At 29.6% G+C, this 17,078-nt stretch overlaps 2 protein-coding genes across 2 annotated transcripts; one reads left to right on the top strand and one right to left on the bottom strand.

The window, feature by feature from the left end:
- Positions 1 to 785: 785 nt before the first annotated feature.
- LOC130824405 (acetylajmalan esterase-like) lies at positions 786 to 8,862 on the top strand. The gene is made up of 6 exons (XM_057689406.1): positions 786 to 1,105; positions 3,628 to 3,794; positions 4,236 to 4,448; positions 5,225 to 5,373; positions 7,179 to 7,452; positions 8,416 to 8,862. Exons 1-6 carry the CDS (start codon positions 834 to 836, stop codon positions 8,682 to 8,684), a joined length of 1,344 nt encoding a protein of 447 aa, XP_057545389.1. The 5' UTR covers positions 786 to 833; the 3' UTR covers positions 8,685 to 8,862.
- Positions 8,863 to 9,348: 486 nt separating this feature from the next.
- Positions 9,349 to 15,909, bottom strand: LOC130824406 (glycerophosphocholine acyltransferase 1-like). Its single transcript, XM_057689407.1, has 8 exons — positions 15,586 to 15,909; positions 15,385 to 15,474; positions 14,715 to 14,772; positions 14,487 to 14,587; positions 11,754 to 11,849; positions 11,560 to 11,653; positions 11,078 to 11,315; positions 9,349 to 10,598 (listed from the first exon to the last, which is right to left on the bottom strand). The coding sequence occupies exons 1-8, from the start codon at positions 15,667 to 15,669 to the stop codon at positions 10,244 to 10,246; spliced, it is 1,116 nt and encodes a 371-aa protein (XP_057545390.1). The 5' UTR covers positions 15,670 to 15,909; the 3' UTR covers positions 9,349 to 10,243.
- Positions 15,910 to 17,078: the final 1,169 nt, after the last annotated feature.

A 17,078-nucleotide genomic window follows, 5' to 3' on the forward strand; every position in this document is an offset into this window, starting at 1 on the left:
CAACTTGGGACTTCTTTCCCTCGGTTTGACATAAGAGATTGTCTTTTAGTAGGAAAACTTTAAATAAGGAGCTTATAATTTCTAATTTTCTCTTTTAACTTTTTTTCAATAAAAATATATATCCACCATATAAATGATTCAACTTAATTCTCGTAAACATTCATAATGAGAAGATCAAATAGAAATAAAAGGAGTACTATATACTACATGTACATATAACCAACTCGATTTCCATTTCTTTTATGTTGTTATACATTACTTGATTCAATTTTAAATAAAATTTTTAATCAAATAATTCTAATCATAGTCTATGTAAACCAAACCTAGTTTCTCCTTTGTTTTGTGAAACCAACTCGTTTTGTATGACACTATCTCACTATGAGACAATCCCATATAATTAGCTCATTAATTTAATTATCTCTTTAAAATTAAATGTGATCAATTTAATAGACTATATGTACACACAAATTCTTGTAAAAGACGGTATATTTGAGAGGCTATCCCTAATATAATCAATTCATTATCATCTTTTAGTTTAATTTAACTTTAATAAGCTTAACTTTAAAAAAACTGTATATAAATCAGCCCAATAAAAATATTCTCAACTCATATCCAATTTGTGAAACCTAATCCCTCTATTCACCCTGACCACCCATGTGTGTGGAAACTGAGCACCAAATTTAAATATAAATTGTTAGTGGGCCCCAACTTGCCTAATTGGCACCCACTACATATTAAAAACATAATATTGGAGTGGTTTTAACTTTTAAACATTTAACAGTTGTTAATATAATTTCTTTATAAATTCTCCATTTTTTATTGTGTGTTCATCAATGTCGCGATATTTCTTGAATAAAATGATTGATCACACATTCTCCTTTTCTTCCTACACCACTTTCCTTATAGTAGCAGCAGTAATCTGCTGTTACGCAGTCGTATCGTTATCATACTCCTTCTCTACTGATGATAATCCTATCAGACAAGTATCAGATGCAAGTCAACTTCACTTTCAATACTCTGCTGATGCTTTCTCTGCCGTTGATCACCATCAAGATCATGATGATGATAATTTTGATGATTTCTCCTTTGCCCCATATTACCCCAGGTTTTTCCCCTCTCTCTACTTCATCTATTTCAATCTGTTTTGTTATTATTATTATTATAATTTAATTTTAACTTTATATTCTCACCGTCTCTTTTTGTTTGTACACTTTACCCTGTGAACGCATTTTTTTTTTTACAAATTTTAAGTCTATATCTCTAAATGTACATTATAAAAATATTATATATTAAAAAATTTTACATCAAGACAAATTTAACAAAATTTCAAATAAATATATTTTATATTTAATTTCAAAAATCTAATTTATAATTCTCTCTAAAAATAGACAAACTTAAAATAAAAAAAATTATATAAAAGTATTAAAAAAAAAAAAAAAGTATATAAAAGTATTCCAGCCTGTTTGGCAGATTCAAAATTTACATTAACTGTGTTTAAAAAGTCAAAGTTAAAAGTCATATCTAAAAAAAAATTTTGCAATTACTCTGTGTAAATTGTCATTTTGTGTCTAGTTGTCAATTGTCATAAACAAATAGTAATGTCATGTAGTTAACTGGTTATTGTTGACTAAGAAATCTAAATTTGAGTTCAAAAATTATATTTTATTTAGAAAAAAAAATATATATATTTTTTTTCTTTTCGTTTACTTTTTAGCTAATTTTTAAACCTTAATATTTCTAATCATATATAAAAAAGTTATAAAAATATTTAATAATAAAGTATTAAGATAAATTTAACAAGATCACGTATTATATATTCTATTATATATCTCTTAAAAATTTTAGTCAAACTTCTCTCTCCATAAAATAAAATATTCAAATAAGAAAAACATTAAAAAAAACTCGATACACCTGTGACTATTACAATCATTTATAGTATAGTCCATAAGCTATCCAACAAACCGATAAAAAAACAATCATTGCCTATTTATAACTGTGACTATTACAATTTACTACTTTTAATTTTAGTTATCTAAATATCAAATGAATTAAATGTAATAATCTTATTTTAATTTTTCTATAAATACACAACAAATACACCTGATTTCAAGAGTATGAATATCAAGTGGAGTTAAATGACCATGTGGCCAACTATGTGTAAGAGGACTGTATTACTCCCTCCATTCTAGTTGCAACGTTAGGAAAAATGACACTATTTATTCATCGCTCTTAATTTGTAATTATTTTTTAATAAATAATTTAAAAATATAGCCGTTTGAAATCTTGTTTGATTCGTCTAATTTTAAAGATTATTAATATTAAATTTTTATAATTTTTTATTATACATAATTAAAGATATAAAAAATTAAATTAGTACATTGGACCGCGTGAAAAAAATAAATGTTACAAGTAAATTGAAACAGAAAAAATATTAAAGAACGTAAAATATTAATTTCAATTTAGTTTAATTACTAAATCCGGCATAAAAACTATTGTGTATTTTTAGTCGTATTCCATATAATTAAATACTCCTATATTTGTAGATCAACATTTGAAATGATGGATTTGGATTTCGTTGTCTAGACGTTGACTTTTTTCTTCTGTTCAATTTTTTCCTTTTTTGGAATAAAATTGTTCAATATGCTTAACAATATAATATAATTAAAACTTGTTTTAGTTAGAGTAAATATTAATAAAAAATAAAAAAATAAACCTGGGTATTTCAAACAATAAGTTGAATAGGTAACCAAATTTGATAATTATTAAACAAGAAGTCATTATCAAATTAAGAATTCGTCGTTTACCAAACACACTTAACACTTTAACTCCATATAAGGATCTGAGGAAGAGTTTGACAAATGATTGCTGATTGTTTTAGTAGGCTTATTTGACTAATTGTGTTGACTTTTAAAATAGTTGGATAATAAACCAAAAACTCAATTTAAAATCGTTTACCAAACACACCCTAGGTGTATAATCCTGATATCTCTGGGATATTTCAACATCATGACAATGCACTAATACTTTAAATGCTAGGGATCAATTAAATTATATGGATAAAATGAAGAAAAATTATTCAAAATAATTCAATCTTTTACTGATTTTCTATAATAAGTTTAACTTTTGGTTAATTCTAATTAAACTGTCCCTGAGATATTTGAACATCATGACAATGTGCGCATATTAAGAAAATATTGGAGACCACTCAAAACTGTGTAGATAAGATTAAAAATAAGCATAACAAGAGAAAATGTGTGGATAAGAATCAAAAAAATATTGAAATCAATGTCCATAAAAAAACAATAAGGTTAGATCTTCCTCACATTAGTGGCTTTAAATTATTTTATTGTGCAAGATATTGTTTTTTTTTTTTTGTCTATATTCTGCTTTCAGGTCGTTTGTATGAGACCATAATATCATTATACGGTCTTATATAATTAGTCTATTACTCTAGTTAATCACTTTAGAATTGTAAGTGATTAATTTAACATACTAAATATATATAAACTAGTCCAATAGAGATAGTCTTACTATAAGGAGACCATTTTTTTTTAAGAATTTGTGTTTTGCTTTTTATCCACTTATGGTTATATTTAAGTAAACTAATATACTTGTATGGGTTTAAAGTATCAAAGTGGAAGCCATATATCAGTTTGGAGATTCAATATCTGATACGGGTAATTTTATACGACAAAATCCAAGCTCTAATTTTGCTAACTTACCTTATGGACAAACATTCTTTCACAAGCCAACAGGACGTTGCTCTAATGGTCTTATCATGATTGACTATATATGTAAGTTAACTTTAATAATTTAAAATTTTCGCTTTATATAATTTTAGCTTATTATGATAAAAATTGATGATGTTTTGAAGTATTTTATTGTTATGAATTAACCAGCTGCTTTTAGCTGTCAGTTTAAAATCAGCTGATCAAATCAATGATTATAATCAGCCACTTTATCAAAAACGCTGATCTTAATTATTTCTAACTATGTGAGATTTTGTTTTTGTTTCTCGTTTTCATGTATAATTTCTTAGGCAGATGTCGTTTGTAGATTGTTCTTTTGTTAGAAAAAATACTAAGAGTAATGATTTTTCACTTATTTTCATATAATAATTTACGCAGCAAATTTATTTCCTCTGGTCTTTTTTTTTTAAAAAATTTTTTATGTCTAATTAAGTCTTTATTTCTCAGTTTTTGATTATTAATTTTCCATCATAATTATGTATGCAGCCAAGTTTTATAAGTTGCCATTACTTGAGCCATACCTTAAAAAAGATGGCAACTTTAATCATGGGGTTAATTTTGCTGTTGCTGGATCAACTGCACTAAACACTTCTGATTTGGCTACGAAAGGGATTAAACCAGGCCCCACCAATAGTTCTTTATTTGTTCAACTTAATTGGTTTAAGTCTCATCTTAATTCCATTTGCTCCACTCCTTCAGGTAAATAACGCTTAACTTAACCTTTATAGTGTCTTCCTCATTAAATATTTCCTGTACATATATAATATATTATGAATGCTAAGCCTGATAATATAATATTACCTTTTTTTTTCCCAAAATGAAAATTGATTATTTCATTTTTGTGTATACTTGAAAAATGACCGTTAGTTGAGAATGTTGGCCGATTTGACGGGCTAACTAAAAAATTTGCTAATAAGTCAACTATCATGGATATATTTGATAAAAATTATTCATTGTCTGTTACTTTCTTGACTTTTTGAATAATTAGGAGGTTAGCTTTTGTGTACGGCTAAATTGACCGTCTGAATTAGTTCATACCTAGCTATAAGCATATAATTATGACTACCAGCAGGATCAACCAAATAGCACTGCTTGATCGACATTAGAACAAATGTGACTTTTTAACTGGTCGGCTAGCTCCTTTATTCCTTCCTTGGTGTCAACGTACCAAAATCAACTCAACTAAAACTTTAAGCTTATGGTTGAAGTCCCAGGATTTATTATAGTATACTCTATTTAATTCATAGTTCCTAACAAACTTAACAACTAATAAAGATTACAAACACTTTAACATGCTTGAAATATACACGTGCTAGCTTTATTGAACATAATTAAACTACTACTATTATATTGGGTGATTGCCTTTTCGTTAGTGTTCATATATATATATATATATATATATATATATATATATATATATATATATATATATATTCTAAGTTTTATGTATCTATATTTTTTATTTGTAATTTCAGAATGCAAGGAAAAACTAGCAAAGGCACTTTTTATGATGGGTGAAATAGGAGGAAATGACTATAATTGGGCTTTTATTCAAAATTTAACAATGACTGAAACCTACAATATGGTGCCTCAAGTTGTTCAAGCTATTAAACATGCTGTAGAGGTGATTTTTTTCTTTTTAAAAAATTTTATCAGCCACAATTTTATTCTCCTGTCGTTTTCTTTTTGTTCTTTCACTTTAAAATAATACTTCTATTATATTTTTAAAAGAGACAAATTTGAATAAAGTTTATTATAATAGATATATATAGTGGGATAAAAATTAGAGGTGTTCAAAACAGACTCGATGACTCAAAATTATTTACCCGATCTTGTAACCGAACTCGATTTGACCCGACTTAAAAAATAAAATTTACAATTATGTAAAAAACAATATGGACACAAAATTCAATTTCCAACCGACCCAAAAGACCTAACCCGAAATCCACCCATGACATCTAAAAAGTTATTTCTTCCTTAAAGACTACCAATTATTTCTTATGTAAAGTGCGATTGCAAGTGATTTGCACATGCTACACTTAACGGAAATTTAAATATTTATCGTTAACTAGTAATCTTTAACAAAGATATACCTTTTTCTATATAGTTTTTGACAAAAAAATTCTAGATAGTTTTTTTTGTAGGTAGTTTATGACATTTTTTCTTTGTCTTAATGTATAATAACACTTTTTACAAATTTTTATAATATGTATTTTGAGATGTACGAATTAAAAAATTATAAAACTATAAAAATATATGGAAAAATTATTTCAAAAAAGTCAATCTTTTGGCCATCTACAAATAAAGGGTCAACATTTTATCTCTTTTTTAAAAATCCAACCTTTTGCTTATTTTTGCAAAGAAAGAGTTTTCAGGTAATGCTTACCTATTGTAACCGATTAGCCTTGGTAATTTAAAAAAGTAAAAGAAATTATTATCTTAGGCTAATAAACTCTTTACTTTTCCTGAAAAATTTCATTCAATGCCTTTATCTGTTTTTCTCTCATTCTCTCTCTCTCTTCACTCTCCCTGTTCGTTGAAGTTGCAAATAAGTGGGTGCGATTCTTCTTTTCGTGGACACAATGCAAACTCAGGTAATGTTAAGATGTTATCACAAATTGAAGGAGAAATTGAGAACTGTCCATAGAGGACCAAATTAAACATAGGAGAGAAGTTCTATTCTTGCCCAAATTGGCCCGTACATTGATAATTTCCTTTGTGTTTTAGTTGTTGTATAAAAGCGTTAATTTTGTTTTATATTGTTTTCAAGAATCGTGATTGTGTCCTTCTATGAGTAGGGAAAACAATTCAAATCTTCTAAAAATTTAGATGTAATGGTTGGAACATTGGTAGAGCTATGACACAGTGTTGTATGTTGGATGAGAATATGAGGCATAACTTGAAGAGTGAAACCTAATTTATAAGCAAAATCCGAATAATTATCAGTTGTAGAATGAGGTAGTAATTGCGAATTTAAAGTTAAAAACTTACTTGTGTTGTAATGTTTTTCTCTAAAACTCCTTTGTAATACCCAAGAAATAAAAGTTGCCTTAAAATTATGCTTGAACCTCCATTACAGGAATACTAAAGGTTAGATTATTTTTGGTTAGAGAAGGTAATTGCATACGTGAAGAAGAAAATGATAACTTTTTTTTTTTTGAAATAAAATCAAACTGACAGTTATGACATGGTTGATATGAGAATTTATTGATTTCACTAATGACCAGCAAAATAGCTCTTTCTTTGTAAAATTGAGTTAAATGTTGGATTTTTATAGAATAAATAAAACGTTGGCCCTTTATATGCAAATGGCTAAAAGGTTAGCTTTTTAAAAGCAATTTTTCCAAAATATAAAGTAAACGGACAAAAAGGACAGACAGAACAAACTAATCTTATTTACAATTATTTAACTAATGTTGATTCTTGCAGGAAGTAATTAAACTTGGTGCAATGGGAATTGTAGTCCCAGGAAATTTTCCGATAGGTTGTATGACATGTAATCTAAACATGTTCAAGACAGATGACTTAACAATGTATGATGAACTGAAATGCCTAAAAAATTTGAATAATCATTCAAATTATCATAACAATATGCTTCAACAAGCAATTAAAGAACTTAGAAAGGATCATCCACATGTTACAATTGTCTATGCTGACTATACTTCAGCCATGCAACAACTTCTCCGAGATTCTGCTTCTCTTGGTTAGTTACTCTATACATTTTGCAATTCATATCTTATACCATTTTTTTAGTCTATCTCCATTCTTCAAGGTTCTTATTGACCGCAATCTTTTTTATTTATTTATTTTGATAAGAATATGATTTACCGTCGTATATTCAACTCTCTTCAAATTCTGATCATAATTTTTTATAACGTAGTTAAATGTGAAATATATTAAGTATGATGATCTCATACCTATTTTCGATGATACTATCCGTTTCAAATTCTTAGTAATATTAATACACACAAGTTACAACTACTATATGATAGAATGTAAACGAGTAAAGCCAACTTTTGACTTTTAGCTTGTTATAGTGAAATAACTGAATAAATCTGTTTAGTAAATGACTATTATATGAATTAGAAAATTGATTTTCAAACCAAATTATTGTTTTTTTTCTTGTTGGTTTACTTTTTCCATAATTAATAAACTACAGTCAATAACTAATTTTATTAAAGATCCCCGATACAATTTTTTCACACAATTGTCTTAACGGTTAATTAAAAAGCTAATAATAGTACCATCTCTCAAATAAGTCAATTAAATTGATCAACACCTAACAACCAACCATAAAGTACCAAACACCCAACATACAAAGTAGGAGAGAGAGACCAAAATGAACACTTAAGGGTGTTTGTTAGAGTGATGCAATATATACCCTCCTCACACCTAATTTGAATATTCCATTCTAAATAAAGAATTATTGAAATTTGAATCTATTACCTTTTATCACACTGGCTTCTAATATCATATTAAGGAACCAGCTAAATCAAAAGTTTAAGTTAATAATTGACGTTTCATGATATGTACGTAATTTACTCTATAGTTTATTGAAAATTTATAAAAAAATTTAAAATTATTAACCGCTAATATGAGAAGTTTTTTTTTAAAAAAAGTATATATAGCTATCTAAACTAATTGTAATGTAATTATGTTGGTGAAGGTTTTGATGAAGAAAGAATGCAAGAGGCATGTTGTGTAAAGTGTGGAAATAAAGGAGGTTCAGTTTGTGAAAATCCTTATAAACATGTGAGTTGGGATTCGGTGCATCTGACGCAGCACGCTTATCAAATTATGGCTAAATGGCTGATCAAAAATAATTTTCATGATTTAGGAGTAGTAATTACCTCTATGGCTATTTCAACATATTCCATTTCTTTTTATTTTATTTTTTTCTCACTAATTTTTTCTTATATATTTGTAATGTTCTAGAAACAATATGAATAATGTTCATTTACAAATTACAGTTGTAATATTAGAGGCAAATTAAAAATTAATAAATTTTTTAAAGATTTTGTACAATTTTAAAAGTTATGATCTTTTTATTTTGTATCTTTAAATACGTGACATATATTACATAATTTAATATTAAGATCTCTATTTTTTTGAACTATGTGCAATCGAACAAGTTGAACATGTTCAGAACCTCCCTGGTGATATTGGTATTTATAATGTATTATTTATATGTTAATAAAACACATTAGAAGATTATACATATTGGTAGTGTTGAAACTCAACCATTTTATTCTTAGCTCTACAACATGTAGTTTAATCATTTTTGTAACTTCTCTATGTTATAAACACTAATCGAAATGAATAGAGAAATAATTTATGTGAGATTACTGAGATTGATTTACTGGTTTATACAAGCAATTCTAAACTTTTGAAATTAGTGTTTTTGTTTATGGTTTGAATTATTGTGAACTCCTAAAAGTTAAGAGACCTTCAAATAATGCCATAGTAATAAGTTCTTAAATATAGATAGGTTTGAAATTTTATTTAAAAGTCTTAGCAAAAGGTAAAAATCAAAGCTAAAATTATACATTAGATAGCATGAACAACAATATTATAACAACTATTCAAAAATATAGCAGGTTTCTCTCTCTTTGAAGACTTTTCTCGAGCCAAAAGACTCTTTGACTGCACTCTCCTCTATAGGTATGAGCTGCCGTCTTTTTTCCCTCCCTAGACCTAACCATAGTTTTTTATGGGCGAGATACACTAGATATGATGATGTAAAAGTTTTGAATCATTGGTTAATTTATTATTTAAAAAATTTCCTTTTAATCCATACAACATGAGCTTAATTCTTACCACTCACAGAAAATATTAATTTATTTTATTTCCTGCCGACTTCAATATGTATTTATTGCCATTCAAAAATTACGGAAAAAAACCATTTAAATGACATTTGAGTAACAAAATTGCTACAAAATTAAAAAATGTGACTAGAAATAAAATTGTAGCTTAAGTATGTGGGCAAATGTATTTCTAATCAATCACATGATTTGTAAATCACCATAATAAAACAAAACAAATACTAATAAAGTAAACTAAACAAAAAAGATAAATTAAAATCTTAAAAACCTTGCCCTACCAAATTCTTCCACGTAAGAATGATTTGCCAATATTTCAAATTACTGTTACTTACTTAGACAACTTAATGGATGCCCGTACTATATAAATGTATTGTAATAACTATAAGTCTTGTTTATATTGGGATGTATTTATATTTAACCTTTTCTTTGTTATGGCTTGATGGCTATAATACCAATGCTAAAGTATCCCAATACAAATTACCTCCATCCTTCCAGACACAAGTGCGCTGACCCACAAGATCAAATTATAGAAGCAAACATTTGAACCAAAACACATTGCGACTATTTATATACTGAAACAAGGTCATCCACAATGACATGACGGAGAATACAAGATAACGTACGTGGTGTTGAGGGAAAATTACGAGTTGTTTTTGTTGTGTTAAAGCAAAATCACGATCGTTGAACGTGCTCATCAGCAGCAGCGGGGATTGTGAGAGGCGAGGAACCTTCAAGGTGAGCTTCAAGAGGTTGCATTTCGGTTTTCTTTTTCTCCTTCAAAATCACCTGTTTTGGCATAACTTCGAGCACAAAGCTTCCTCCGTTCCAGACGGCAGCAGCGACCTTCAGAATTTGGAAGATCACCGACAGTTTATACGACAGGAAGATGGGGACAGTGAGTGCCATGGTTGCCACGGTGAACAGAGCCTGGAAAAGGATATACATGAACATACGATTCTGATCCCCGAGCAAGCCACTCAGACGCCACCAAATACTGTTTGCCTTCTGAGCTTTCTTCGAAAGTTCCCTATAATGTTCACTAGATAGGTTAGCAAGAAACTGAAAATTGTCGATTCCATAAGATATGCAGTATTTCAACAACAGCGACATGCTTGGATTCAGCGCAATGTATATTGGCGCCTTTAACAGTTGTTTTTACTCGAAGTCGGTGATTCATAATTATAATGATAAGACTCAAATAATTGTATGGAAGCATGCAGTCTATGTTAATTGAATATTTAGACGCATCCGACACTTTGGACACGTATCAGTATCCGACATTCGACATTGGTACTCGAATCCAAATAACATAGCATCCAGTGAAACATGATTCGCTAGTTAGTTTGCCATTTGAATTCGTGATTCGCTCAAAATGGCTCCAAAATAGCTTAAAACCGACCTAAATTTGCGTTTTTTGATTCGCGGTTAACGAGGCGACTAGTGAATCATGCAACACTGGTAGCATTTATCAAATATCGTATAGAGAAATGTGAGACAAACGAATACCTATAAGAAGTCATGACTTCTGGATCTCGTAACAGCCTCTGTCTACGCAAAACGTTTACTATCAGAAAATATAGAGCTTGCCAGAGAGTGTAAGCAATTAATGGGACTAGAAATAGCCACATCCAAAGGTATGATTTGTTTTCTACGTAAGGCCATGAGACTCTTTGAGCAGTTCCTTCGGGATGCATGGCTGCAAAAGTCGCTGGACTCCACCACCGAATTGTAAAGCAAGACAAACCTGAAAATAATCATATCCAACAATCAATCATAAAGGAAAAAAACCCTCATAAATTGTCGCAACATGAGCAAAAATTTGGTTGATATTCCAGATTTCCAGATCTTTAACCCTTTCTAGATTCGGATCTATTTCATACATCAAAGAAGCTTATACGAACCGAGGTTCCACAGGATTTTAGAAAAGAAAAAGGGCAAAGTATGTCTAATATATAGCAGCATCAAGTCAGATCAAACCATTAGCTCACCAGGTAATAAGTGTATAAGGACACTGGTAATTTTATCAATGGAATTGAAAACTAAGCTACATCTCCACACAATTATTGCCCATGCTAAAGGCCCCTGCAATGTAAGTCAAGAATAGATTATTAATAGAGAAAAATACAAATTTTGTGTAGCATAACCAAGAATATTGTATTAGCATGAAAAACGATAAACTTACCTCAGAAAAAGAAAAACAAACCATGAAAAGTTTTTCGTTTTTCGGATAGATAAGAAGCATAACCAAGAATATTGTATTAGCATAGTAGCAAAAATCCTGTAATCATGAAGAAGCCATGGTCAGCAAACCCTTGAGATCTCCAGTATTACAATGACATGTAAATACGACGAGACTTTTGAAAAATGTGAATAGAAAACTTAGATTTATCGTTTGTCCTATTACGGTTTTGAAAAGGGGGATGAAACTATTATATTGAATCACCAAATAATAGGTAAAACACAACTGTGCAGTGATATATTGGTGTTCAAAGCAAATGCGAAGTTGTCTTTGCTTGGTGATTTTTGAACAGATAATGATCCATATACAAATTTAATAAGACTAATGCTATAGAAAATTGGAGGAATGATTTCTAAGAGTCAATTGGTCATCATCTATGAAGTCACATCTCTGAGATAAGGAGGATAAACTATCGGCTAATTGATGAAATTAAGGAGCACTTGATGGCTAAACTATTACAATTAGTACGACAGTTCCAAAGCCTTCGTCCTAAAACATTGTGGTCGTCAACATGAACCAATAAATCAGTCTTAGTGATTGGCTACAATAACTCGGCATGTGAGTGGTTGTTGCTAATTGACGGTCCCGAATCCGGATTAATGAGGATGGTGAAGTAGGTTTGTGGTAACCAGCTTAGTAAAATCTAACCAAAAATCAAACAATTACAATTGACAATTCAAAAAAAGATTGTCAAATTTCGTCATCTTTAGAACCATACACATCCACCACCATAGCCAAGTTCAGTTCTGATAATTTTCTTTTTCATTCTCCATGTGTCTAATATCCATAAATATATTGATCTCCAAATGAGGCTTGCAGCATGGGCATAAAGTGCCAACCATTCCCACAAGGCCGCACAAGTTATGTTTCACAAAATAATATACTTCGCAACCAAGCATCTTTACACTAACACTATGTTTGGATAGCAAATTAGGAAAGAAAAGAAAGGAAGGGGATGGGAAGGAAAGGAAAGGAAAGAAAAAAGAGGAGAGGGGAAGAGAGGGAAATGGCTCCCTTGTTTGTTTAGGAAAGAATGGGAGGGAAAAGAAAGAAATATTCATTTTCCTTCAAAATCTTTCCTCTATGGAGAGATTTATAAGAGAAATTTTGATGTTAACAAAATTAAGGGACTTAATCCCTCCAAATCCCTTCCCTCCAAACCCCTCCCACTCCCTTTTTGCTATTCAAACAAGGGGATTTTCATCCCTCCAAATCCTTTCCTTTCTTTTCCCTCCATTTCCTTCAATCCAAATAAGGCCTAATACTAATTTATGTCTCTCATAACTTTGCTTAATGCGCTAAGCTTCCTATGCATATCTAAGCTCTTGGACCATTGCTTCTTTCACTAACACCAATTTGCAATTTCTTGGCTTAGATTCGTCCTAAAATCTCTAGCAGTATCGCATATCAATATTTAAAGTCTGAAAACCTACTCAGAGCTTTAACTTCTTTACTTCCACAAGCCCATGACTGATTTTTAAGTCATACAAAAGTGCAAGACATGACATTACCATGGAGTATGTTGCGTTTAACACAAAACTACAGCAATATATATTGAGGTTTTCCAACACTAACTTTTTGTTAGACCCACCTGTCCCCATATGCAGTAATAAGGTTTCGATCACGGCCGTGAAACAGCTTCTGCTTCCATTAGGATAGTTTGCGGGTTTATCGCCTATAAATCAGTCGCAATAAGCTTAAAAACCTTTACATCTCAGTCACGATACAATGACGCAGACAATTTGCACTCAGCTTGCCGCAACATTTAGAACACTCCCAAAGAGCCTCTTACTAATTAATTAAATAGCTCTTATAGAATGGGAAATTTCTTTATTTTCTTTGATGTGCGACTTGGCATGTATTATACAACACTTTTAGAATTGCACCAATTAGGCTCCATTCTCAACATCAAAAAGACTTTTTTTTTTCTTTATACCAAAACACAGGCATGGCAGCAAGAGCAAAAAAGATAATGTTTGTAAAACAGCAGTATAGTATAGTACATAAGTGCTAACTATGAGAACAATAGTTACACTTATGAGGTTCAAACCCAAAACCATTTAACAATAAACAAGAATTACTACTATTATTAAATTCAAAAACTTGTAAGTTAATTATTTTGTGCTCAGTGCTCATCACCAATATTTATAACTCTCAAGTACATTTCATATTTACATCCAGTTTAAATACATCCTTCCTCTGTCCTCTCGTTTTGCTACAATTTCCTAAATTATTAGTCCCACCTAATTTATCACCTTTTCTTTTATGGAAACTCCCCAGACCCCCTCACCATTCCTCGTACATGTATTTAATCTTTTTTTTCATCATATCTACACAATTCAAATATTTTGTCTTACACAAATTCTAAATGAGACGGGCTCATGGTGAAACCATCTCTTTTGGGTTGGTCCATGTAAATTTAGCGTGTTAAAATGCTCACTTACGATTTTAAAGTGATCAATCAGAAAAATAAACTAATTATATGGGCTTGTCTCATTTGTGAGACGGTCTCATACAAGACGAGTTGTTTATCTCCAACTCGTCATTGTCACCAAAACCAAATCACAAACAAAAACAGCACAATTTTGCACTTATTGCAAATCAAAGGACATAGGTGTATATATAGAAGGAAAAGTACTAAAAGCATTAAAGACAGCAAGTCAAAACCAAACTCACCAGCAGATAGTAATGCCATTTCTTGTATCTATAATAAATCCATCTAATTGGAACAAATATGACATAGAATAGACAGTACACATATGGAATATCCTGTGGCCCTGAAAACAGAAAGTTGAAAAATAAATACTAGCACTTTTTCATATAACAAAATAGAAGTATATGGTTAAAGATATTAAGAGAAGTAGAATCTATCAAATCAGAAATAGGAGTACAATTATAACTTACTTGCCCCGAGTAGAAAGCAAAATCCTCCAAACCCAAAAACACCACATAAATATGTCACCTAAGTCAGAAACAGAACACACAGAAAATAACATTAAAATTTATTCTGCACATTACAGTTAACACCTTATACCTACTTAGAGGTGTTCATTCGATCATCGATGGATTTCTGGTTAGGTGTTTCGGGTCGGTTCAAAGTCGAGTCTTGTGTGCTTTTTACATAATTATAAATTCAATATTAAAGTCGGGTCAAATCAGATTCGCGTCGTGTCATCAGGTCTGTTAATACCTCTATACCTACTGCATCAATCAATTTGCAACATTTTTTTATTTTTGTCGGTCTCGATCAATTTTTAACTTTGCTCCATTTTTACATACATGTAAATGATCCCACCACTTTTAGAATTCTTATTCACACTTTTTTCAAGTTTTTTAAAATCAATCACACAATTCAAACATTATATTCTCCAAAAAAAAAAAAACATCCCTCAAAAAATTAGCTACAACTAACAAATTTACTTTGCTACAATGAAACAAATTTAATGTGATCCAACAATTAACATCAAAACTCCCTTCCCGAGCCTTGGTTATAGCTTCTACGAGCAGTAGCGGGTATGATGTGATGAATTAACATAATGACATCATAATGAAATCTAGAAAAATTAACAGAAACCTTATTGATGAACCTCTCGTGTTCTTCAGCTTGTTTAGCAATGCGTTCCGCCTGTTCAGAAATCATCTTTTTCGTTTTCTCTTTCGTTTTCTTCAATAATCAAACAAACCCATGTCAAATTTTGCACAAATCACAACAAACTGCACTAATTGAATCAAATAATTAACAGAAACAAAACAGAGATGGGTAGTTACGAGTGACCTTGGATCGATCCTTTAATCTCTTCTTAACTTTCTCGAATGAATGTTCATTGGATTCATCAATTCCGTCATCACTGTTGGACATTGTTATTTCTAGGATTTGGTTGAAGATTTGAGGAATGTTTTGGATTAGAGTAACCCTAAAAAGGAAAAAAGTTTGAGATGATGGGTTATGAAGGTGATCCTGCTACTAGAAATTTTGCAGTGCAATTTTAATTTTCAGAATTATACATCAAGAAACGAATCTGACAAAGTGATTTTAGAGTCATCTCGTTGATGTCCACGTAATGTATTTTTGGCATTAATCAGGTTGATTGGCCATACTATTTTCGTTCATCTAGTTTCTAGAATCATCTTGGTCATTCTTCCTGTGTTTTCGGTATTTTTTAAGTAAAAATTATTGTGAATAACACTAATTTTTTTATAATAATATTAATTTTTTTATTATTTATGAATAATATCATAGTTGTTTTTTTCTAAAATATTTATTTTAATTTATTAACTATTTATCAATTTTTTTTCATATATCCTTCTATAATTTGATTTTAAAATGATAGAGATACTCTAAAATCCAATTCTAAATTGACATTATTTATGGTTGATAAAAAGTTGATATTATTATAGTGTTAGTAATTCTTTTTTTTAATAATAACAATAAGGATAATGATAATGATACATAGTATAAGGGTTTTGTTTTTCCTCTTTAATTAGTTAAATTTTTAAAGGTGTTTGATAAATATCTTTTAAGATAGCTTTTGGCTATATTTCAGGTCAAAAACAAAACTACTCGTTATAGTTTTTTTCTTTGTCTTTTGACTTTTATACTACTTTTTCTCCAATAAAAAGAAAACAAGATCAACACCTTGCTTGGTTCACTGTTATGAACAACAAAGTATTCCTTCATTTATTTATTTTTCTTTTAATAATTATGACTTTGATTTTTTGCTCGATGTTGATAACATGGAACAATATCATGTAATTCTTTTTGATTTTTAACATATTTTTCTCCTATTCGTTGTTAGCTCGAATACAAAAATATTTATTTTAAAAATTATTTTGGAACCAAACTTTTTTTTTTTACTTTTTTATTAGAAAAACTTATTTATTTCAAAGATTCACATTATTCAATGCAAATTTCATAAGGTTAGTGTACTTGCTATTTTGATAGTTGGTATTAAAAAATAAATAAATAAAAATTTATTATTTATTATAATTTATTTGGAAAATCATTTGAAAAAATTTATCATCAGGTTTATAATTCTTCACTATTTTTCTCTTAAAAAAAGCATGCTACCTCAAAACCACAATAGAAAGATCATAATAGACGATAATAAAAAATAGTGATAAAAAACGCATTTGAATATAAAAGCTTTATTATCATGATTCATGAGAACTACATCACATTTCACAAAGATCGACACTAAAAACACATTCATTACCATCTTTTAAAATAAGCGACCAAACAGGCCATTAAGGTGTAAGACTTGCATCAAA

This window comes from Amaranthus tricolor, chromosome 9 (genome assembly GCF_026212465.1).
Source record: "Amaranthus tricolor cultivar Red isolate AtriRed21 chromosome 9, ASM2621246v1, whole genome shotgun sequence".
Taxonomy (NCBI): Eukaryota; Viridiplantae; Streptophyta; class Magnoliopsida; order Caryophyllales; family Amaranthaceae; genus Amaranthus; species Amaranthus tricolor.

Excerpts from the sequence above, each read along its gene's own strand:
- LOC130824406 (XM_057689407.1), bottom strand. The coding sequence starts at position 15,669 with ATGTCCAACAGTGATGACGGAATTGATGAATCCAATGAACATTCATTC. Across the intron at positions 11,850-14,486 it reads AATGGCATTACTATCTGCTG|GATTTTTGCTACTATGCTAA; the intron begins GTGAGTTTGGTT and ends TCATGATTACAG. Across the intron at positions 10,599-11,077 it reads GAAGTCATGACTTCTTATAG|GGAACTTTCGAAGAAAGCTC; the intron begins GTATTCGTTTGT and ends TGAACATTATAG.
- LOC130824405 (XM_057689406.1), top strand. The coding sequence starts at position 834 with ATGTCGCGATATTTCTTGAATAAAATGATTGATCACACATTCTCCTTT. Across the intron at positions 1,106-3,627 it reads TTTGCCCCATATTACCCCAG|TATCAAAGTGGAAGCCATAT; the intron begins GTTTTTCCCCTC and ends ATGGGTTTAAAG. Across the intron at positions 5,374-7,178 it reads CTATTAAACATGCTGTAGAG|GAAGTAATTAAACTTGGTGC; the intron begins GTGATTTTTTTC and ends TGATTCTTGCAG.